The sequence below is a fragment of the Pseudophryne corroboree genome, chromosome 1, assembly GCF_028390025.1.
Source record: "Pseudophryne corroboree isolate aPseCor3 chromosome 1, aPseCor3.hap2, whole genome shotgun sequence".
Lineage (NCBI taxonomy): Eukaryota > Metazoa > Chordata > Amphibia > Anura > Myobatrachidae > Pseudophryne > Pseudophryne corroboree.
Window position 1 is genome coordinate 1,049,772,637 of NC_086444.1, and position 23,992 is coordinate 1,049,796,628.

The window sequence follows — 23,992 nt, forward strand, 5'->3', positions numbered from 1 at the left end:
GGCACCTGAGCATTGAGAATCACAAGATCAAAAGCAGTTGTCGATTCCCTGTTCCCTTTTATTGTTTTTCTCCACTTCCCATCCCCCCCTCCCTCAAATTATTTTTCCCCCTTCTCATTCTTCTTCGTTTCCTCCTATAAGATGGACTTGCCCCAAGAGACTGTGATCCGGATTTTCCTGTTGACCATGATGTTGACCAGAGCAGTCTGTTCCGGCGAGAGTACCATGGAGGTCGAGAGAGGTTCTGGAATGGGTTCTGATGACAGAGATGGAGGCGTAGTTTTCCGAGAACAACATAATCAACAAGCAAAGGCGAGTATCAGAAAACGATCCGATAGCATTGACCATAGAAGGAATTGTGAAGGATTGTTAGCTGAAGAAAACTGTATCTGTAGGCTCTGTGACAATGTAGTTGAGGATGGATGCATCAAGAAATGCCAATCCAGTTTTAATATCCACATGGACCGGCATCCCTTGAGTGACTATCACTCCTTAGTGGGTAGTGTGCTAAATCAAACAGATTGTTGGGTATGCTCTCAAGTACCTCAAGGTCATAGCAAATCAGGACTAGTACCATTTCCTTTAACGATAGGGGAGGTACTTGAGCTAAGTGGTGGGAGGCCGGTGGACAAGAGGTTTAATATCTCCAGTCCTCCTAGTTTGAAGCTCCACCAATATCATGTGGATAGATCCCTCATATGTTTTAACATTTCCAATCCCCGAAAGCCGGGAAATTGGGAAGTGTCATGGAGTAACCAAACCATGACCTTTTCATATAGAGCAGATAGAATGCCGACAGATACAGAGCTTATACGCCACATAGCCAGTAGAGGAAAATCTTTCCGATATAGGTATACCCTAGGAAATAGGATTACGAGAGTTGGAGAGGTATCACCAGGATACTGTGCACATATCGTACAAGCTGATACGTGTACTAGACAGATGGGAGAATTAGGGTTAGGAGATTTCACATGGAAGATGTGTAATATGGTTATGTCCTACTCCGTCCCATATGTTCTCCCCGATGATGCATATTTCATATGCGGGAGGAAGGCGTATAAGTGGCTTGCCCCAAACTCTGAAGGATTGTGTTATATTGGAAAAGTATTGCCTGAAGAAATGACTGTATCACATGCCAAAATGAAAGATATACACCGTGTTGCCCAAGCTCCTTATACTCACACCCATTACGAGCACGTAGTTAAACGGCACCTGATAGAAAGAACAGAGCATCCGGCCTCTGACATGATCCATGAATCCACCGGGATTCAGTTTCTAATCGCGTTAGACATCACTCGCACCGCCAGAGGAGTGTTGAATTATAAATACATATCTGCGCTCGCAAATTTGTTAGACAATATCACAGAAATGTATGATGACACGTTTAGGTATACTGGAAGAGAACTTCAAGCTTATAAAACAGAACTGGTTCAGCATAGAATGATTCTCAATTATCTCACGGCAGTGACAGGTGGATATTGTGTCACACTGGCAATGCAGTACGGCGTGAAATGTTGCACATATATTACAAATAGTACCGAGGACCCGGTCGAGGTCATAGACCAAAAGATGGACGATATTCTCCAACTGAAGTGGGAATTTCGCAGGAGACACAATCTCACTCTTGCTGCTGTAGGTAATGAGCTGACTGGTTGGGTGTCATGGTTGAACCCGCGAAATTGGTTCACTGGTTTATCTAAGATCCACCTCCTACAGTCAGGCAAGATATTTGTAAATGTTTTTTATTTGGCCGGTCTGAAGTGTATTCTACATATATATTATTAAATAATAAAAAATATACATAATATAATAATTTATTTATTTGTTTTTCATTGAACTCTGAGCCATATCATAACATTTATAGCGCAGGAGGGTATTAGTTTGTTGTTTCACTGGTTTAGGAGAATGGGCTCAAGGAGTCATAATGGATGTTGGGAAGTTTCTCCTATGTATCTTAGGTGTTATCATAACGATTGGCTTGATATTTAGATGCGGTCAGGCTTTAACGAAGTGTAAACGAAGTACCAGGGTGATGAGTTTAAGGAGTGAGGAAATTGTAATTCCAATGGATTTGATTTATGACCCAAATGTAGAAACAATGATGTGATGAAAATGCGATTTCTACGGTCCGTTTCTTTCACCTGTTTTTCCGTTTTCTCCAAGGTAAAAAGACCCACTTGGACGAGGAATTTGATGATCCTGTATACAGACAACTGATGGATTAAAGAAGAAGTTTTGACAACCTTATATACAGATATTTTATGAACTTTGCCATAGATCCCCAGTTTCCCTAGAAATTTTAAAATTACGCTAGCCCAACACTTTTGTAAATCTATGGACATTGACAAAGCTTTTTGCCCACACGCCTTTTGGCAAAAGCACAAAGAAGACTGCATTCAACAGACACCGAACAAGACTTCAACCGACAAATGTTCATTTACCTGACATAGAATACCACTGCATTTACCGTAATTATGTCTTTTCTTCATCTCTACAACCTTCAGGTAATTACACACATAGTCGATAGGGAATACAGGCACAGATATCAGCAATCACATATTCCCCCATTCATGTATCATCAACTAAAATGTGCTCCCCATTTTGTTACAACCACAGCCGAAAAGAGCTCGGTAAAGTTTGACAGCCCATCCACAGACCCGTACCACGGGATAAGAAGGAATTCAAATGTATACTTCGCAATGCCTCGAAGCTTGATTTAAAACACGTACGGCACGATGATACATGACCCCCAAACACGGATTCATACACACATGCTTCTGCTATCTCACTAGGTCATACCCTTTTCCTACCTTCTCCTCTCCTCCCCTACCCAACCATGGAAATGTATTAACCCCTGACATATATTTTTCTCGTTTTGAAATATTTTAGGAAGTGGCAGTTATTGTTGACTGCCAAAGGGTGGACTGTCAAAGTCAGAAAAATATCACGATGCACACTGCCATATTTGCACCTCATATGTGTCCCTGCTGCGCATGCGTGCGCTCTCCCGTGCGTGCGCATACTCGCTGTTGCGGGCACCAGCAGGCGCACGGTATGCGCATTTACGGTAGAGATTGTATGCGTCTAGCGGGCGACTCTTTCGTTACATATTTCCACTATATAATGTATTTTGTAGATCATGGTCCCTTTGATAGAATCTGAAAGTTTAGTCAATGTAGCATGTTCATGGACAGAGAAATCCCTCTTTGTTTGATACAAAGGGTCAGACAGGAGTAATACAGTGGTGTTTAGTATCCATCGGAAGAGTATTTAATTAGCAATATTCCGGTGTTGGTTTGAAGCGGATTAATCGCTCGTGCGAATAGTTATGGACATAAGAAGTTTATGTCCATTTACTATTATTTGCACTTACTTATTCATGCAGCGGGAAACCCAGTTTCCCACCCACCTGAGCAGTTGGAAATCGTCACAGCCCACCTGTATGAATCAACCTATGACCTTTTGTTATGATGCGAGGAGGAATCCCTGTGTCCAATGAACAATGAGATTGTAGGGACCATTGAATTGTATTGTGTGTGGGGCATAAATAGACAAGCCGATCACATCCAGCTCACTCTTCAACGGTTCTCATTGCTGAAAATCGGGAGCTGGATGTCCAGAGGCGCATGCGATCGTTCCCCTTGTGCGTAAGTTTTCTCCGCAATCATATTGTCTTTCTTGTTATTATGGGCCATATCTCTCTCTCTCTCTCTTCTCTTTCTCTAGTATTCTCTTAAACGTAATAGGATTGTATTGTATTTACTGTGTAGTTATCTGGTTAGTTAGTCTATGTTATATTGTAGTGTATGACTTGTAATTGTATTATTCTTTTTCAAGTATAATATTAATATTAGGCGTTAGACCCTAAGCACGGTATTTGTGTATTTCTTATAGTGTTAAGTATTCTCAGAGCGTCGGTGACGCTCGAACAGCTTTTAAGTTAATAAGGTTACACGGTGTTGCATCTACACTCAATCTCTGCACCAAGGTTTACTGCATAATACACTGTTTTATGGTATAGTTACAAAGGTTTAACATTGTGAGCGTCTGCGCCGCTGGTGATCTCCTCGTGGTCACGAGCGTTCGCATCGCTATAGCAAAGCATTACGTTAGTCGGCAGCCAATAGTGTGCCTGCCTGTGATCTCTTGGCCGTGAGCGAACGTGACGCTTGAGCGTCTCGACCTCGGCTAAGCGATTGCTACGCAACGTGCGTATCCTTACGGTACTCCATACGTCAATAGCGTACAGTGTTCTTAGACCTCATAAAGGGTTTTAAATAAGATAAATATTTAGCTTTATCAAGGCTTTGCTAATTTCCCCCCAAAGTAGTTTGCTGAAGAAGCTACCTCAACCTCAAAAGGCTGGGGGAATGACATGGAGACAGCAACACTTCATATTTCCCTGAAACCTTGATGTGTGGAGTGTTGAATAGTTGTTGAAATGTCGAACAGATGATGCATGAAGATTGTTTCATTGTTTGAATGATAAACTTTATTTGGTTGGTTTTATATTGTTTAAAGTTACCTTTAAGAATAGAAAGGACTATTGGAAAAGGAAAATGAATAAATATTTGTTTTTATGTTCAGGTTTTACTGTACATTGGAAAAGTCAATTGGGGAATTATGGGTAACATAATCTGGGGCAAATTGAGCAACAAAACAACTTTTTATTTTAGAAGTCATATTTTCACAGTTCTTTGTCATACAGTAGATGCATTCTTATTATTTCAATTGACAGGAGACATCCTGAAACAAAAGTAGATTTTTTAATTTACTTCTATCTTATTTTGCCTTGCCAAGGGGACAACATAAGCACCTTCAGCTCATTTTACCACACTCTCGCCTACTAGGCACAGTAGATTAGTACTTTTGTTCCAAGGAATTGGCCGCAGATTAAGCATAATGATACTGTATGTGGAGCTAGGAACTTGTGGACTATGTGGAGAGGGTCACTTGTATTGGAACTGTCTTTTGCATTTTTACACAGATTAGCGACTGTGTAGCGCACAGATGCTATATGAAATGCCATGGTCAGTAGCGTACTTCAGCAGTGTACTTTTGTCATATTGATGTGATATGAGTAAGATATGAGTAAGCTGCATATTTTGTGAAACAGTCTCTGGCAGGACGCTTAGCTCGGCTGAATTACAATGTCTGTGATGCGCCACTTGGTGCTACTGTATATGGTGCAATTTGAGAATTGATGTATGTGGATTGTGGACACATCTGTACATTTACAACCATGATCACTTTCTCAGTTTCACTAACATCACATTACACACTATAGATAATACATGACTTTAGTTTAAACAAAGCAACACATTGGAAAGTTTTATTCATAATCCCAGGATTAGCTTTGCAATTCCGGTTTCCTAGCAACCACCCTTATTCTAGTCCGGTCACATACTGACTAGGTTATATAAATATGAGCACTCCGGCGATCTCACACTGTAATAGATTGCTTCAACGCTATCTCCAGCACACAAGACCACTATCTCTGCTGATATTGGCGCTGTCAGCATATCACAAACATCTACATATAAGGTAATATACATAGCTGACGATTTGAATATGATTGATAAATCCTTATAATGAGTTGTTAAATTTATTTTAATTTGTTTTGTTTATTTATTAGTAATTATTTTCTAAATAAAGCTATTATTTACCCCCTTGGATCATCTTTATGGTGCATGTGCAGCTCAATGGTAGTAAGAAAGTTTCTTCTTTTGCATTTTAAACTTCTTTGTACCCTGAATCAGATCCCATAATCTTAGTAGTGTTTGTGAAGTATAAGGCTCCTGAATCACAGGTGGCTCAACCAGACAACAAAAAGAGTAGTCAAGTTGGATGCCCACTTCTTGAGTCTGATTACGTAATTCACATTGAACTGCCTTGTCATGGCCCCACCCAACTTACAAATCCAGTAATCACAGCATTGTGTAAGGGTGTGGGGCCATGACGACGTGATCGCACTGTCATGACACCCCCCCCCCCCCATCCCTCCCACCACCAACCTCACTGTCTCCTCTGAGTGTGGAGTCAGTCAGCAAATATGAATTAACTTCAACTATCAAATGAAGCAGTGAAAAGAGTGGAGAAGTTGCCCATGGTAGCCAATCAGCTGCTCCGTACCATTGTATAGAATGCAAATTATAAATGTTACTTTAATGCTGATTGGTTGCCATGGGCAATTTCTCCACTGGCTTACTTCTCCACTCTTTTCACTGCTTCAAGAATAGACCCCAAAATACATTAGTCACAGAACTCTCAATAATTATATGACCAGATTAGCTATAAATTAGAATACCCCAAGTAAATATCATAAGCATAGTATAACAATTATGTTGAAACAACACTGGCTACACATATACTATGGGTTTAAGTGAGGAAAAAAATGTGTTACCTTGGATTCTCATATTAAATGGATAATAATGGCTCTTAGCAAGTTGATTGGTTGGCGTTTTCAGGGAGCCTGTTTAGCCACTCCCTCTTCCAACGGCACCACTTCCTTATGTGACAGACCTGGTCAAATTACTGCTAACGCTCATTAATCTTGAACTTCCAATGATGTTAAAAACAAAATACACCATATAACAGTAAAAGTTCAATGCAGTATTTTTATTACGGGAAAGCATATATAAATAACACATTTATTACACAATAACAATTAATCTACTGGGCCCCATCTGTTTTTTTATTACTATTTGATACACATTCTCACAGTGTTTGACATTTTAAAGTAACATGTTTAACAGCTCAGCACACAACAGAAAAGCAGGAAACGTTAACAGTTTCAGAATTCCAATGTTACAGTGAGAAGAAATGAACAGATTTTCCTAAATGTATTAGCCTGTAAATCTATAGAATACATATATTTATTGTCATATAAGATGACAGTTTAAGCCACTGGTACAGTATGAAAATAAAGCAATATTATTGCACAAGTACTTAATCTTATCAGTTGCATATGATGGATTTAATGTGAAACATTCTATATACACAGCTAGATGTACGCAACTGCATTCGGAGCTGCAAATTTGTACACTGTGACTTTGCGAAAATATGCTAATGCTGTAGCCGCCTGGACTTGTACTGAGACGCACACCGGCAGCTTTGCAAATCCCAGTAGTTGTGTACAAAGATGTAGCACCGTCGCAGATTAGTCAATTATCAATGTTCAGTAAATATTATTTATTTTATTACCAGTTATTTATATAGCGCACACATATTCCGCAGCGTTTTACAGAGAATACTTGTCTATTCACATCAGTCCCTGCCCCAGTGGAGCTTACAATCTATATTCCCTAGCACATGTACACACAGACACATTCACGCTAGGTTTAATTTTGTTGGGAGCCAATTAACCTATCAGTATATTTTGGGATTGTGGGAGGAAACCGGAGTACTCAGAGGAAACCCATGCAAACATGGGGAGAATATACAAACTCCACACAGTTAGGGCCATGGTGGGAATTGAACCCATGACCTCAGTGCTATGATGTAGTAATGCTAACCATCACACCCTCCGTACTGCCCATAAATACCCGCCCAGTTGTGACGCCAAGCACAAAACATTCGGTAAGTGTGTATGCACTTACCGATTGTCAGATAAGTTGGTGGATCGGCCTGGTGTATACCTAGCATTAGATGCATGCGCAGGCAGACGATAATCGCTCCACTGTAAAATAATCGGGTTTGCGTACATGTATGAATCAGGCCCAAAGTCCTTCAAATAATGGACATTTTCTATTCAGGTATTTCATTTGTGAAATATGAATATTTGTTATTGGGTGGCAAATATTAGCTTATTTAAACAGATTTTGACTTACAATCAACATACACTTATTCCTATTAAATAAAATAAATACAACAATGTTGAAGACAGACTACATTTAATTTGGTGATACTTGCTACTAGAAATTATAAATAACATGTCCTATGCTCATATCTAATTATTTTCCTTTTTTTCATTAGAAACACACACACACACACACACACACACACACACACACACACACACACACACACACACACACACCCACAAGTGACTACACCACATTACTAAACTCTAATACATAAAGTAAACAAACAGCAAATGAAGTGAGAATAATTAATATATACGTCATGTACACCAGCAGGAATACTCTGTCTTCAGTACAAATTGTGACATCTTGGGAATACTGGTATATTTCATTTAATTAAAAAACTGAAAAAGAAAACGGAATATATTATTTGTTAATGCATCAGCATTATTAATGTTATTAATTATATCATAGTAAGCAAGCACAAATAATAATATTATTGCCTACATTACGTTAACTCTGTTCTTCTTGCATAAATTGAAAAGCAAATTATATTTTAAAACCTTCTACATTTTACCATTTTAATATTTATAGGTATTGCAACTTTTACATTTGCTTTTAGAGAGACTAAATAAAAATTTATTAACCTGGGGTAATCAAACCACAATGGATTCATTCAATCCACAACAATGAGCTACCCAATTTTCCTACTGATTAGAAAGACCACCATAATATTATAGATTAGGAAAGTCCAACATGTCAATTGTGATTGACAAATTGATCACGGGATGCTTTATGGTAGATAATCATCCCTCTAATGTATTTTATTTGAATACAATACAGTGTATTGCAAGGAACAGTCTGCAAACTATTTGCCACAGTAAAAGTGTATTCAATACAGTGTTTGAATATACTTGTATTGTGGCAAGTACTGCAGGTTGTAGACTGTTCCTTATTCTTAGCCCGCCACCTTGCAGACAGTGGGAGAACATTGTGAAGAGCCAGCAAGACATCCAACGCAGTAAGCAGAACTCAGGGCCGGCCATACACACACTGGGCACGGTGTGGCATTATTAAGTGTTGTGGAAGCACTGAGGTGATAACGCACCAGCCATTCAGCTCCAATATGTAAATTGACAGTTAAGAGCCGATTGGCTGGTGTGTTATCATCTTCCCCTTATTACTGATTTATCACTTCTCCAGGCTTAATACATCTGCCCCACTGTGTGGTATTATTATGTGATATACTGTATGGGCACTGAGTGGTATTATTGTGTACTGGGGGTACTGTGAGGCATTATATTATATATGGGGGCACTGTGTTACAGTACAGGTTGAGTGTCCCCTGTCCAAAATGCTTGGGACCAGACTTTTTTTGATATATTTTTTCGTGTTTTGGAATATTTGCATACCTTAATGACATATATTGGGGAGGGACCAAAGTCTAAACACAGAATGTATTTATGTTTCATATAAACCTTATTCACACAGCTGAACACAGTTTCATACAATATTTTTTATAATTTTGTTCATTAAACAAAGTTTATGTACATTGAACCATGTCATGAAGGGGCTGAAGCCGCGCTTACCCCTACGTGTGGATCGGAGGACGGGCGGCTAACGGCCGCAGGAGGCTTTCCGCCCGCTAAATAAATTTGTGTGTCAATTCCAGCCACGGGACTGGACGCCGCCATCATCCTGGCCGGTCAGGTGACTCCCTCAGCCAATCCCTTTGACGGCCGCCCATGTGACTACCTGCTCCAATGGGAAGGGGGCAGGAGGTATATAGGAAGTGACAGACAGAGACTATGTGTCTGAATATCATCGCTCGCCAGCTTCGTGTACAGGCTTACGTTTGTGCCTAGTCTAACTTGTGACATTGTGCGTACCAGTCTAACCGGTACCCAGCCTGGTTTCCAGTACACTACCAGTATCACCGGTACGCAGCCCAGATCCATTTTGCGCTACCAGTCTCACCGGTACCCAGCCTGGTTTCCAGTACGCTACCAGTATAACCGGTACCCAGTGCGGTTCAATTGTGCGTAACAGTCCCACCAGTACCCAGCCCGGTTTTCAGTGCACTACCAGCATAACTGGTATCCAGCCAAGTTCCATTGTGCGTTACAAGGCTCACCGGTACCCAGCCCGGTTCAATTGTTCGTTACCAGTCTCACTGGTACCCAGCCCAGTTTCCAGTATGATACCAGTATACTCGTAACCATTCCAGTTTCCTGTGCACTACCTGTATCACCAGCTCCCAGTCCAGTTCTTTGCCCTGATATAGTATCTGTAACCTACAGTATATCCAGTTCTATCTCCTGGCTTCCTGCGATCATACGCTACAGATTCGCCAGTAGGTCTGCATGAGGTGGACGTATATCCGTTCCTCTTTACTCAGGCCAAGCACTAGCTTCTCTCCCCAACCATCAGAGGGTTCCCCTAGTACACAAACACCCAGTGCTGTGATAGTATATTCAGGCCCAATGGACTCAGAGGATCGAAATACAGAAGTGAGTGCAATTCAGAATTTGGCTTCACGGGTACAGAGTCAGGAGGCGGCCCATGGGCATGTGCTGCCATTTCTTTGTGAACTGTCTGACCGTCTGGATGGTATACAAGCCACTCAGTCTTCAGCAGCGCCCTCCGTTCCAGATCCGGTGGTGATTCCCACTGTTGCACAGCCTTATGCGGCAGTCAGGTCTCGTCTCTAGTTACCCACTCCATCCCGATATAATGGAGACTCAAAGCAATGCCGTGGTTTTCTAAACCAGTGCGAGGTGCATTTCGAGCTGTTCTCTCATAACTTAAATTTCCTTGCTTGAGCTGTTAGCATTGGAATGGGTGTCTCCGTTGTGGAAACGACCCGACTCTCTGGTTTGTAACTACTCGGAGGTCATTGCATCTTTCCGAAGGATTTTTAGCGGACCTGGTAAGCCCACTGGAGCCTCGGTGGATTTACTCCGTATACGACAAGGATCGTGCTCCGTTGGACAGTATGTGGTCCAATTTCAGACCATCGCCTCAGAATTGTGTTGAAATAATGATGCCCTCAGAGCAGGTTTTTGGAATGATAGGCTCAAAGACTAATTGATTTCCATGGATTTACTCGGTCCTCTCGAGGAGTTAATTTCACTTTGTATTAAAGTGGACCTTCGTCTGCGTGAACGTGGGAATGAGCATAGTCAGGCAGACCGCTTGAAGCCTCACCCTTTACCTCCCAGACTTGTCCCACCACCTAGTCAGGATGAGCCAATGCAGGTGAATTGCTCCCGACTGTCACCAGAGGAACGATAGCGTTGTCGAGAGGGAAAACTTTGTCTTTACTGTGTAGCCTGTGATCATTTTCTTAAATTCGGTAAATCCCGCCTGGGAATCGGACAAGCCTAGCTTGTTCGGGAGGAGTCAAATTTGGGGCCACGACCAAATCTTCTCCTGGGAAGGACTGTTTAATCTCTGTACAGATGTCTTCTGAGGCTATGACTAGTCTATATTGGCACTATTGGATTCTGGAGCCGCCAAAACTTTATTGCTGCCAGTTGTGTGCAAAGGATGCAGTTGAAAACAAGAACTATCGACCAGCCTATCATGCTTACAGCAATCAAAAGAACACAGATTTCCAATACAATGGTTTCTTTTCGTACTGAGCTACTCAGTGTACAGGTAGGAGCTCTACATCACAAACATCTAGATTTCCTGGTGGTTCCAGATATGTCTCACGATCTCGTTCTTGGTCTACCTTGACTCAAGATTCATAACCCGCACATTGATTGGGAGTCCTCACAGATCCTGTCCTGGAGTTCATTTCGTTTTTCTTATTATTTCACACTAGTTTGTCTATTACGAGCTTCCTCCAAGCCAGTTCTGGAACTTCTTCCTGAGGCCTATCTGGAGTTTGCAGGATGTTCTCTCAAAACAAGTGGCCAACCGTTTACCTCCCCACAGACCCTGGGATTGTCCAATTGATCTGATTTCTGGGATGGTACCACCTAGAGGTCGAATTTATCAACTGTTTCTACCCGAAACTCAAGCTATGTTGCATTATATCACAAGGAGAACCTCCAGAAAGGGTTTACCCAACCCTCCACTTCCCTGGCTGTAGCTGGATTCTTTTTTCGTAAAAAAGACGGCAGTCTACGTCCTTGCATTGACTGCCGCGGACTAAATGATATCACCATCAAGAATAGGTACCCATTGCCATTGATCATAGAACTGTTCAACAGAAATCGAGGAGCCAAAATCTTCATGAAACTTGATTTAAGAGGTGCCTATAATCTCATAAGTATCAGGCGAGGTGATGAGTGGAAAACTGCCTTCAACACCAGAGATGGGCACTACGAGTGCCTAGTAATGCCATTCAGCCTCAGTAACGCTCCAGCCGTCTTCCAAGGATTGTAAACAAGATCTTCTGAGATATGTTATACCTGAGTGTAGTGGTCTACTTAGACGATATCCTCATTTTCTCTCACAGCCTTTCTGAACATAGACTACAAATCAAAGAAGTATTACTTTGTCTCCGTAAGAATCATCTATACGGCAAACTCTCCAAATGTACCTTTGAAGTGGCCACAAAACCATTCCTCGGTTACATTATGTCAGGAATGGAATTATGTATGGATCCTGAGAAAGTCAAAGCTATCCGGGACTGGACTAAACCCCTCACGTTGAAAGCCATACAAAGATTTTTAGGCTTCGCCAATTATTACAGGAAATTCATTAAAGGTTTCTCCACCTTGGTTGTACCCATTACCGCCTTAACCAGGAAAGGTACGAATCCGAGTTTGTGGTCTTCAGAAGCCCATGAAGCGTTTGATGAACTATATTTTATGTACGCACCAGTTCTACTGCAACCAGATTTTGATAAAGCCTTTGTTCTAGTAGTTGACACCTCTTCAGTTAGTGTTGGAGCTGTCCTTTCTCAGTACTCTTCTGATGAAAAATTGCACCCCTGTGGTTACTTCGATCAGAAGTTCTCACCTGCAGATCGGAACTATTCCATAGGTGACCAGGAAGTTTTGGCCATTAAGTCGTCTCGAGATATCTACTTGAAGGTGCAAAACATCCAATTACTATTTATACCAATCACAAAAACCTGCTATACATAAAAAATGCTCAGTGTTTAAACCCTTGCCAAGCTAGATGGGCACTCTTCTTTTACCGTTTCTCTTTTGACATCAAGTATCGAGCTGGAGTTTTTAACAGGAAGGCTGACGCGCTGTCCCGTTATTTCTATGCTACCGATGAGGAGAGTCCAGCTGAGAATCATCTGAACATCAGCCCAGTGACCATTTCTGCAGCTCCCACATCTCTCGATCCACCATCGGTACCCATTAAATTTCGTACCAAGTTGTTGCAATGGGCTCATGTTTCCAGGTTTTCTGGTCACCCGGGTGCTCGAAGAATGTTTAAATTTCTGCACAAAGTTTATTGGTGGCCATCAATGTGGTGGGATATCCAGGATCTTGTCGTTTCCTGCTCTCAGTGTACGCAACACAAGGTTCCACGGCTTCCTCCTGCGGGCCTACTTCGCCCACTGCCCAGTCCAAGAAAACCCTGGACTCACATCTCCATGGACTTTGTCACTGATTTGCCAGCCTCTAAATGTTACAATACCATCTGGGTGATTGTACATTGCTTCTTTAAAATGGCGCATTTTATTCCTCTAACTGGTCTTCCCACTGCGCCTAAGTTAGCTCAATTGTTCATACAAGAATGCTTTCGACTTTATGGGCTACTTCGTGAAATAATCTCGGATCGTGCAGTTCAGTTTACTGCAAGATTTTGGAGGGCCCTCTGTAATGTTTTGCAAATGAGACTAAAGTTCTCTTCCGCCTATCACTCGCAGACGAATGGGCAGATAAAGAGGGTTAATGATGACTTAGAAACCTTTCTTCAAATTTATCTCTCTCTCAAGATAATGGAGTAGAGTTGCTTCCATGGGTAGAGTTTGCTCACAATTTCCAGTATCGTACCTCTTCTGGTGAGACTCCATTCTACGTCAATTATGGATTACACCCCCGCATACCTGATTAACAGTCAATTCCAATGGCGGACGTTCCAGCTGTTACCTCCACTATCCAACTTTTCAGCAGCATCTGGACCAAAGTGCTTGCAAATCTGAAAAAAAATCTCTGTCAAATATAAACTCTATGCAGACAGGAGACGTCGGGCAGTACCCTAGTTCAAGGTTGGCAACAGAGTTTGGCTTTCCACTCGTAATCTCAGACTGAAGGTACCTACCATGAAGTTTGCCCCGAAATTTATAGTCCCATTACCAGTTTCACAAGTTTTGAATCCAGTTGCTTACAAGTTAAGGCTGCCATTTCATTTTCGGATTCCAAACTCCTTTCACATTTCTCTTCTTCAACCTCTCATTTTGAATCGTTTTCACCATGACTCTCTGAGAGTTACATCGGTTCAGACTGAGGCAGGCACAGTGTTTGAAATCAAGGAAATTTTAGATTCACGTTACTCTTGCAAGAATCTGCAATATCTGGTAGAGTGGAAAGGTTTCAGTCCGAAGGAAAGAAATTGGGTGAATGCTTCTGATATTTCAGCACCTCCACAAATCCGGACTTTTCATCTCAAATATCCACAAAAGCCAGGGAAGTGTCCAGTGGCCACTCCTAGAGGAGGGCGTACTGTCATGAAGTGGCTGAAGCTGTGCCCAGTCTAACTTGTGACATTGTGCGTACCAGTCTCACCAGTACCCAGCCTCGTTTCCAGTATGCTACCAGTATAACCAGTACCTAGCCCGGTTCAATAGTTTGTTACTAGTCTTACTGGTACCCAGCCCGGTTTCCAGTACGCTACCAGTATCACCGGTATCCATCCTGGTTCCATTGTGCGTACGAGTCCCACCGGTACACAGCCCGGTTTCCAGTACCCTACCAGCATGGCCGGTACCCAGCCCGGTTCCATTGTGTGTTACCAGTCTTACCGGTATCCAGCCCGGTTTCTAGTACGTTACCAGTATAACCGGTACCCAGCCTGGTTCAATTATTTGTTACCAGTCTCACCGGTAGAGCCCGGTTTGCAGTACGCTACCAGTATACTCATAACCAGTCCAGTTTTCTATGCAATACCTGTATCACCAGTTCCCAGGCCGGTTCTCTGACCTGATATCTGTAACCTATATCCAGTTCTATCTCCTGGCTTCCTGCGATCATATGCTACAGATTCGCCAGTAGGTCTGCATGAGGAGGACATATATCTGACCCTCCTTACTCAGGCCAAGCACTAGCTCCTCTCCCAAGCCATCGGAGGGATCCCCGAGTACACCAACACCGAGTGCTGTGATAAACCTTCAGAAAGCAAAGGTGTCACTATCTTAGATATGCTCAAACAATTAAGTATTTCTATATGGGATATGGGAGACTTAACCTGTGTTATGGGATATACTGGGAACAATGTGGCATTATAATGTTATATATGGGGTCAATGAACAGCATTATTATGTGATTATATGGAGGTACTGTGTGGCATTATTATGTGATATATAGTGTGGCATTATAATGAGATACTGTATATGGGAGCACTGCATAGCATTATTATGTGATTACATAGAAGTACTGCATGGCATCATGTGATATATGGGGGAACTACGTAACATTATGTGAAATATGGGAGCACGGTGTGACAATGTTCACTAGGGAACGTTACAAAATATTAGTTCTGTTAGGTCTTTATTGCAAATACAAGTTGTCTCCCACAAAAAATTCAAAATCCTGAAATCTCCAAAATCCCATATTTTTTGAGCACAAGTAAAGCTGGGTACACATAAACAATGCGGGCATCAGGTCAGCATCGGCAAGTGCATACACAACAGCAGTGACGTAGCGACAGCGGGACCCTGCATTTGGCAGCATGGCATTGCTAGCAACATCCCCAGATTAGGCTGCTTTTAAAGACGACACGGGATGCCGCTAGCGACCCACGGAAGCGCGCATTGCTAGCGATGTAGTGGGCATTTGGACGATTTGATCGATTTGACCTAATACTCGTCGTTATTGGGAAAATCGCTTAAATTGTTTTGTAGCCAGCTTAGGATAGTGACACCTTTGTTTTCTGATGGTTCAATATACACAAACATGCACAAAACGATGGTTTTTAACGCACAAAACTATTAAAATGTGTGTATAAGGTGTATATGAAACATACCTGCATTTTGCGTTTAGACTTGGGTTCCATCCCCAAGTTATCTCATTATGGTTTACAAACATACCAAGCATGGAAAATAATACTTCTGGTCCCAAGCATTTTGAAAATGGGAGACTCGATATGTACTAATCATTTGTTTTAATTTTTTACCAGATGAGAATGTGTGGTCGATCAGTTTAGATTTGTTTTGACACATAAAAGTAGATCAAAACGTATTTCAAGATGGACATGCCTATTACAGACAATATCCTTTTGCTCACTGTATATCACACCAAAAACAGGACTATTTAATTAACAGACCTTATGGGCCCCACCCCGTCACCCGGCTCCATAGCAGTGCAGGCAAATATGGACTAGATCGTCCATATTGGCCTGCATGCACAAGCGACGGGGCACCAGCGATGAACGAGCAGAGGGTCGCGCATCGTTCATCGCTGGTGCCTCCGCACTGAAAGATATGAACAGTATCTTGCTCATTAATGAACGAGATCGTTCATATCTTTCACTCATGTCGCCCAGTGTGCAGGGCCTATTAGTTTCAGACAGCTTTTGTTTTTTCAGTCCTGAAGTATTTTAAATCTATTAAACTGAAACACAAATTTGCCTATAGAGCTGACCTTTACTAACGTAGTTTTTACTGCATGCTTTAGTTATTTTAAAGACACTGACCTTAGTCACATGACATCCAAAACAGGTAACTGGATATATTTTGCTACAGAGTGTATCTAACAATAATATGCAAAATGATATAACAGTATAGGGAATGGATATGCATCTGCTGAGCACACAGTAGTTTTACGCTATTTTGCTATGTGCAGACCATGAGCAAGTCTAAGGGTACAGTACACACAAGCTGGCTTCTGCAATATTGATTTTAATGCAAGTTAATACATACTGTAAGTACAAATTTATATAAATCATATACCACTTGATTGAGTATCTTGTAAGCTTTTCCACAGAGAAAGCTTACAAGTTAATTTATCAATGGTTATGTGAATTATATGCATTTTTACTTATGTATTAACATACATTAAAATCTGCCCAACCCTCCCTTTGTTTTTATGTCTATTTATTTTGTCTCCCTTGAATTTCCCTATTTCATGTATACATTTTATAAAACTGTCCACTGCTGCAGAGCTCTGTGATGCCATGAAATCAACAACAATGTGGCAATGGCAGGAAGTTATATTGCCTTATCATTGCCTGTACAATAAGCTTCCTGTAGATGAAATCAGTAATTGGCTGCGCTGAAGACCATCAGACACACTGCAGTGGGGCACAGGGCCTGAATTAGAGGTGGGCGCCGGGCCAATGGTTCAGCAGTTGAACAGGTTTTGTGTACTGGGCATGCGTCTGTGTCGCACTGCACATGCGTTGCGATGGATTTCTGATGGCAGTCGAAGTGAGAATTTAGACATAGATCGATTGACAGTCAGTGAGCGTTTATGGGAGGTAAAGGGGTGGTGGCTAGTCAAAGGCAGGCGTGTCACAGGAATGAGCGTGCCAAAGCCAGCAACTGTGTCTATGAACGCAGCTGTAATGGCCCCGGGGCTTAAGCTGGGTACACACAGTGCCATATGCACGTAACTTTCCTTACGATTTCGACTATATAGTCAAAATTGTTAGGAAAGTTAGTGCATATTGCACCGTGTGTACACAGTTTGCGATGCCGATGCGTGGTCCCGCGGGATCGGCATTGCAAGAAAAAATAGACTGTGCAGGCAGCCCAACATTGACTATATCCGCAGGGACGGACTCCGGCCCCGTTGAATAGTCAATGTCGGGCTGTACGGTGCATCGCGCCGTGTGTACACAACCTTAGTTCCGACAGACATTCGCAGCATCCATCTATACCAGGGCTGGCCAAACCGGTCCTCGAGATCTACCAACAGTTCATGTTTTCCAGGCCTCCTGGAGACCTGTAGAATTGTCAGTTGGGAATGAATGCAGCACATCTTAATTAGTAATGACTACACCTGTGCACCAGCTAGGTGATCTGGAAAATGTGTACTGTTGGTAGATCTCGAGGACTGGTTTGGCCAGCCCTGATCTATACGGTTGCTCAGATGTTCAATGGTGTGACTGATGGTGCGTCTTTGTATGCAAGCTACGGAATAGAGGTGCACTCCATGGGCGTTTCTGTACAAATTCCAGCGGCTCCGGCATTAGCATATGTTCGCAGTACCGTTGTGTACAAAGACGCAGTCGCGATGGGATTTGTGTCCACCTCTGAATCAGGCCCATACTTGTGCTGAAAATTATAAGCTACAGTTTCACGTATATTAATTGCAAGTAGGAGTGCAAATATGTACAGTCTCATGCGGTACAATAATGCTAATTTTTACAATACTTTACATATGCTCAGTTTGCATTAGAAATACAGGCTACATTTTAATGCCAGGTATTGGCCTTAGGGGGTTGATTATGTCTCCCCTTTGCATGCTCTAACCCAGTGCTTCTAAAATTCAGTTCTCAGGACACACTGACAGTGCATGTTTTCCATATGTCCTTGCTGGAGCACTAGTGTATTCATTACTGACTGGCACATTTTAAAAGATCCACAGGTGATTCTAATTATCGCACTTGTGATTCTGTGAAGAGACCTGGAAAACATGCACTGTTACTGTGGGGCAGATTTATTAAACTCGGTGAAGTGATAAAGGACCAGCCAATCAGATCCTAACTGCCATGTCACAGTCTGGGTTAGAAAAATGACAGGAGCTGATTGGCTGGTCCTTTATCACCTTCCACTTTATCACTTCACCAAGCTAAATAAATCTGCCCCTCTGTCCCGAGCACTGCTCTAGTTTATAGGAATTTTTGATTCTCCCATCACGGAAATTTCACAGATAATGTAATGCAACATGTCGTACCCCATGCCACAACCCAAGATGTTTTATTGGCAGAGGATTATCACCCCTGGATAAGGTCTGGCAACAGGATTGTTGGATAAAGACTACTTGTAGACCTGGCGTTCCCAACCTCAGTCCTCGAGGCACACTAACAGTACAGTTTTTAGTGATATCCATGCTTGAGCACAGATGACTTAATTAGAACCTCAGTTACATGTTACTGTATTACTGTATTTTGATGTAACCATATGTGCTGAAGCCTGGATATCACTAAAACCTGCACTGTTAGAGTACCTTGAAGACCGAGGTTGCGAATGCTTGTTGTAGACCCTAGAAAGTAGTTTTCATAGTTTACAACACATTAATATAAACTATGTAAGTCTTGGCAACAGGAACATTATTACACATTCATCTACTATATTTAAAAATAAGATTTTACTTACCGGTAAATCTATTTCTCGTACTCCGTAGAGGATGCTGGGACTCCGTAAGGACCATGGGGAATAGACGGGCTCCGCAGGAGATAGGGCACTTTAAGAAAGCTTTGGACTCTGGGTGTGCACTGGCTCCTCCCTCTATGCCCCTCCTCCAGACCTCAGTTAGGGAAACTGTGCCCAGAAGAGATGGACAGTACGAGGAAGGATTTTTGTAAATCTAAGGGCGAGATCCATACCAGCCACACCAATCACACCGTATAACTTGTGATAAACTACCCAGTTAACAGTATGAACAACAACATAGCCACGGTTCAACCGATAAACTATAACATAACCCTTATGTAAGTAATAACTATATACAAGTCTTGCAGAAGAAGTCCGCACTTGGGACGGGCGCCCAGCATCCTCTACGGACTACGAGAAATAGATTTACCGGTAAGTAAAATCTTATTTTCTCTAACGTCCTTGAGGATGCTGGGACTCCGTAAGGACCATGGGGATTATACCAAAGCTCCCAAACGGGCGGGAGAGTGCGGATGACTCTGCAGCACCAATTGAGCAAACAGGAGGTCCTCCTCAGCCAGGGTATCAAACTTATAGAACTTTGCAAGGGTGTTAGACCCCGACCAAGTAGCTGCTCGGCACAACTGTAATGCCGAGACCCCTCGGGCAGCCGCCCAATTAGAGCCCACTTTCCTAGTGGAATGGGCCTTAACCGATTTCGGTAACGGCAATCCTGCCGTAGAATGCGCCTGCTGGATCGTGTTACAGATCCAGCGAGCAATAGTCTGCTTTGAAGCAGGAGCGCCAACCTTGTTGGCCGCATACAGAACAAACAGAGCTTCAGTCTTCCTGATTCTAGCCGTTCTGGTCACATAAATCTTCAAAGCCCTGACCACATCCAGGGACTCGGAATCCTCCAAATACCGTGTAGCCACAGGCACGACAATAGGTTGGTTCATAAGAAAAGATGAGACCACCTTTGGCAGAAATTGAGGACGAGTCCTCAACTCTGCCTTATCCACGTGAAAAACCAAGTGTGGGCTTTTATGTGATAAAGCCGCCAATTCTGAAACACGTCTAGCCGAAGCTAATGCCAACAACATGACCACTTTCCACGTGAGGTATTTCAACTCCACAGTTTTGAGTGGTTCAAACCAAGGTGACTTGAGGAAACGTAACACCACGTTAAGATCCCAAGGCGCCACCGGAGGCACAAAGGGAGGCTGAATATGCAGCACCCCCTTCACAAAAGTCTGTACTTCAGGAAGAGAGGCTAATTCTCTTTGAAAGAAAATGGATAAGGTCGAAATTTGGACCTTTATGGACCCTAATTTTAGGCCCAAAGTCACTCCTGTTTGAAGGTAGTGAAGCAGACGGCCCAAATGGAACTCCTCCATAGGAGCAGCTCTGGCCTCACACCAAGAAACATATTTCCGCAAATATACGGTGATAATGTTTTAACCTTAGCCTTGATCAGGGTAGGAATGACTTCCTCCGGAATTCCTTTTTCCGCTAGGACCCGGCGTTCAACCGCCATGCCGTCAAACGCAGCCGCGGTAAGTCTTGGAACAGACATGGCCCCTGTTGTAACAGGTCCTGTCGTAGAGAAAGAGGCCACGGATCTTCTGTGAGCATTTCCAGCAGATCCGGATACCAGGTCCTTCTTGGCCAATCTGGAACAATGAGAATTGTAGTCTTGGAACAGACAGGGCCCCTGCCGCAGCAGGTCCTGCCTTAGAGGAAGAGGCCATGGATCTTCTGTGGGCAACTCTTGCAGCTCCGGATACCAAGTCCTCCGTGGCCAATCTGGAACAATGAGGATTGTTCTGACCCTGCTCATTCTTATTATTCTCAACACTTTCGGTATGAGAGGAAGAGGAGGAAACACAAAGACCGATCTGAACACCCAAGGTGTCACCAGAGCGTCTACCGCTACCGCCTGAGGGTCCCTTGACCTGGCGCAATACCGCTTTAGCTTTTTGTTGAGAGGGGATGCCATCATGTCGATTTGAGGCAGTCCCCATCGATCCGTCATCTGTGCGAAGACTTCTTGATGAAGTCCCCACTCTCCCGAATGCAGGTCGTGCCTGCTGAGGAAGTCCGCCTCCCAGTTGTCCACCCCCGGGATGAACACTGCTGATAGTGCGCTTACATGGCCTTCCGCCCAGCGTAGAATCCTGGTCGCTTCTGCCATGGCCACTCTGCTCCTTGTTCCGCCTTGCCGGTTTATATGAGCCACTGCCGTGACGTTGCCCGACTGAATCAGAACCGGTTTTCTCCGAAGCAATTCCTCCGCATGACACAGGGAGTTGTATATGGCCCTCAACTCCAGGACGTTGATGTGGAGACAAGTCTCTAGGTTTAAAATCAAAAATGCAGAAAGTGAACCGTCCCAAGGCGCAAAACAAACTTATGCAGCTGAATACAAACAAAGGGACCACCAATGCCCTAAAATGGAAACAATGAATACAAAGAAAGAATGTATCAAAAGCGCTCAGTCTTGTATCAACATAAATGTCCCATGCAAAATGGCTTTTTTCCAGATGTACTTTCCTCCACAGATCACTGGAACCCTTATGGGAGATGTATCAGTCTTTGATCATCAGTCCGTGCGATTTCTTCCAGTGATGGATGTGCCTCAAATAAAACCAAATGGAGATAGTATGGTGTAGTATGTCTATGTAACCAAAAATCACCTATATATAGACAAGGGTGATATAATGATGTAGTGTGCCAAACCTAATTTAAAGGAAGTGGCTCACAATTGGTCTGCTAAGCCCCCAATCAGACACACCATGCATGAATCAGTCCCACAAGACTCTTTAACCCTAACAGGACTCCTTACACCAATAGTCTCAAATATTGTGACGTACCGTACTCACATGTTCACTAGTGAGTACACTCCCATAAAGGTATCTTTGGTCACCGGTGTCTCTTCAACGTGTCACTAAACTTCTTCTGAATGATGTATTCTTATTCAACAGTTCCTGTGATTACCTCCGATGAAGCATGAACCTCAGGACAAACCAGATACAGGTAATATGGTGTAGTACGTCTACTCAGAAATGATAGCACCCATGTGATAATGTGAAAAAAAGGAGGTGAAATACTCTGCGTACCGGAACTCACACTAATATGAAGTGAATGACTCCTTGAAAAAGACTTTTTAGTCGAAACATGTCCAGCAACTTCTCCCGAGATCTCGCCTTTATGAGGAGATCGTCAAGTATGGGATAATTGTGACCCCCTGCACCATCATTTCCGCCATTACCTTGGTGAAAATCCTCGGGGCCGTGGAAAGCCCAAACGGCAACGTCTGAAATTGGAAGTGACAGTCCTGCACTGCAAATCTCAGGAACGCCTGATGAGGGGGGAATATTGGAACATGAAGGTATGCATCCTTTATGTCCAGGGACACCATCCAATCCCCCCCTCCAGGCTGGCGATGACCGCCCTGAGTGATTCCATCTTGAACTTGAACCTCTTCAAGTACAGGTTCAGAGATTTTAAGTTTAAAATGGGTCTGACCGTACCGTCCGGTTTCGGAACCACAAACAGGGTCGAGTAATATCCCTCTCCTTGCTGGAGATGAGGAACTGTGACAATCACCTGTTGAATATACAAGTTTTAGATTGCCGCCAACACTAGCTCCCTCTCTGATGGGGAAGCCGGTAGAGCCGATTTGAAAAACCGGCAAGTTTTCGAATTCCAGCCTGTATCCCTGAGAACAATCTCTAATGCCCAGGGATCCACCTACGAGTGAACCCAGACATGGCTGAAAAACCGAAGACCAGCCCCCACTAGATCTGCCTCCCCCCGGGAAGCCCCAGCGTCATGCAGAGGCAGGGGAGGACTTTTGCTCATGGGAACTAGCTGTGTGCAGCTTCTTTCCCCTACCTTTCCCTCTGGCAACAAAGGACGATCCCCGTACCTTATTGTTTTTATTGGAACGAAAGGACTGCATTTGATAATGAGGTGCCTTTTTTGTATGCTGCGGGGGGACATAAGGTAAGAAATTCGACTTACCAGCCGTAGCCGTAGAGACAAGGTCCGAGAGGCCGTCTCCAAACAACTCCTCCCCTTTGTAAGGCAAGGACTCCATATGCCGCTTTGAATCGGCATCTCCCGTCTACTGTCGGGTCCACAAGAGCCGCCTAGCAGAAATAGACATAGCATTTTTTCTGGAGCTTAATAAACAAATGTCTCTCTGAGCATCTCTCATATACAAGGCAGCATCTCTGATATGCTCTATGGTCATTTGAATAGCATCCCTATCTAAGGTGTCAATCTCCGTAGATAAGGAATCTGCCCATGCCACAACCGCACTACAAACCCAGGCTGACGCCATAGCCGGTCTAGCAATAGTACCTGAATGAGTGTAAATGTGCTTCAAGGTAATTTCCTGCCTGCGGTCAGCAGGTTCCTTGAGGGAAGCCGTATCCTGAGAAGGCATTGCCACCTTTTTGGACAAGCGTGTCAGCGCCTTGTCTACTTTAGGCGAAGATTCCCAGCGTATCCTATCATTTGTGGAAAAGGATACGCCATAAGAATCCTTTTGGGAACTTGTGGTCTCCTATCCGGAGATTCCCAAGCCTTTTCGCACAATTCACTTAGTTCAAATGAGGATGGAAAGGTGACTTCAGGCTTTTTCCCTTTATACATGTGTACCCTCGTGTCAGGGACCGGGGGTTCTTCAGTAATATGCAAAACCTCTTTAATGGCAATAATCATGTACCGAATA

General features: G+C 43.1%; 1 protein-coding gene across 2 annotated transcripts in view; it reads right to left on the reverse strand.

The window, feature by feature from the left end:
* Positions 1–7,982: 7,982 nt before the first annotated feature.
* The window catches only part of TUSC3 (tumor suppressor candidate 3), a 563,832-nt gene continuing 547,822 nt past the window's right edge, over positions 7,983–23,992 (reverse strand). For both annotated transcript variants that reach the window (XM_063920865.1, XM_063920866.1), the window contains exon 10: positions 7,983–8,206. In XM_063920865.1, the coding sequence (XP_063776935.1) occupies positions 8,191–8,206 (16 nt within the window). In that variant the 3' untranslated portion in view covers positions 7,983–8,190. The remainder of the gene's footprint in view (positions 8,207–23,992) is intronic.